Source organism: Orycteropus afer, unplaced genomic scaffold (genome assembly GCF_000298275.1).
Source record: "Orycteropus afer afer isolate SDZICR_OR568_19922 unplaced genomic scaffold, OryAfe1.0 scaffold00489, whole genome shotgun sequence".
Taxonomy (NCBI): Eukaryota; Metazoa; Chordata; class Mammalia; order Tubulidentata; family Orycteropodidae; genus Orycteropus; species Orycteropus afer.
In genome coordinates this window covers 746,444-747,969 of record NW_006922076.1, presented here as the reverse complement: position 1 = coordinate 747,969, position 1,526 = coordinate 746,444, and the positions used below count along the sequence as shown (strand labels likewise).

General features: G+C 55.7%; 1 protein-coding gene across 1 annotated transcript in view; it reads right to left on the bottom strand.

Moving 5' to 3' along the window:
- Nucleotides 1-1,526, bottom strand: part of ADGRD1 (adhesion G protein-coupled receptor D1) — a 98,386-nt gene that overhangs the window by 65,944 nt on the left and 30,916 nt on the right. Inside the window, exons 6-7 of the mRNA XM_007955050.1 lie at nucleotides 1,147-1,211; nucleotides 5-142 (exon numbers count right to left, since the gene is read on the bottom strand). Coding sequence (XP_007953241.1) covers nucleotides 5-142; nucleotides 1,147-1,211 — 203 coding nt within the window. The remainder of the gene's footprint in view (nucleotides 1-4; nucleotides 143-1,146; nucleotides 1,212-1,526) is intronic.

The window sequence follows — 1,526 nt, the reverse complement described above, 5'->3', positions numbered from 1 at the left end:
GGGCGGTTTCCTGTGAGAGGGATTCGCCAGGCAAGCTGAGGGACACGTCGTGAAGGTAACTGAGCACAGCCCCCGCGCTCTGGAAGTTTTTCCTCTCCTCTGTCAGGTTGGTTATGATGGGGTGGTAGGCCCCTGTGGGCATCTGAAAGGAGTCGGGGACGTGCATGTGGCGAGAACCAAAGCTGCGACATCTTACAGAAGCCGGCAATGCCCTGCTCTGGACCTAAGGTGTCTTGGGACAATCACGGCAGCTACTGCTCAGTATGTACTTCACATACATGGCCATGTCATGACCACCTCCCCCGGTCTGTGTCTGGTAGACCCGGGAGGAGCCATGCACACAGAGGCTGGCACACGGATGAGGCGGAGGTGGGTTCCAGCCCCAGTGCACGGCTGCAGAGTGCGGAGTCACCATTACGTACAGCTCTCCAGTACAACACGTCCTCCCACCTCAGTCCTGTTCCCTACGGCAATGTTCCCCACACAGCCTGACCTATCTCCAGGGTCACAGGGACAAGCTGAGGGTCCCAGCCTGCTCCCCCCCGGAAACCACCTCAGGGGTTGCTTGCTCCTGAGTACTTGTTACAGGGTGACTCACGTCCCCTAAAACGGTGCGTCCTCACCCCTGCCCTGCAGATGGGACCCTCTCCGGAACCGGAGGTAGGTGTCTTTGTTACGTTCCCACAGCAGAGCAGAGAGGGCCCTGGACCTGAGCCCTTCTGGGTGTGTCTCAAAGAAACAGCCAGAGGGACAGAGACCACACACAGGGCACACGCCACGTGGGGGTCCCTGGACAAGGACAGCCGGGGACCAACGAGGAGAGACCTCCTCTAGGAACGATGATTTGGGCTTTGAGTCCCCATCCTTTCAAGAGGCCCCCTTGTGGGATCCACTTTGCAGCAGCCCCAGGTAACTCAGGCCGCGGGCTTGCTCCTCCTCGGGGGTGTCCAAGGTTACAGGTGACAGGAGCAAGGGACTCCCTCAGCCACTCTCAGCACTGTGAGCACCATATGGGCACTGGCTTTGCTGCGTCTCACTGCTCCCCAACATGGCACGGCCAGAACGAGCGCGCAAAGGCTTCCAGCTCTCCTGAGGTACAGGCCAGGCGCCAACAAGAGGGGATAGAGAGAAAACGTGTCTCCTCACCACGGCGATCGCTGTGGGTGTCACAGAGAAGCTGGGAGGCGTTGAAGATAATACGGCATGCTTTCCTGGAAAAAAATAGGCAAGGCCACATGACTGCCTCGTGATTCACCCAAAGGCAGGCCCATCCTCATCAGAAAATGTGCCGGCTGCAGACACATCAGTGACAACCCAAGAACGCGGCTGTGCAGGACCCTTGCTGGGAAGATAAAGCCTAATAGATCAACCGAATGGAGCGTCCAAATGGATTTTCCCAGGCCATATTACTTTTTCATTTATTTTCTAAATTACTTTGAACACCCTTCATGCAAGTCATCATATAAAATGACGATTTTATGCAAACTGTTACCAATTCTAAGTAAATAAAGAATCAGAAGAAATAG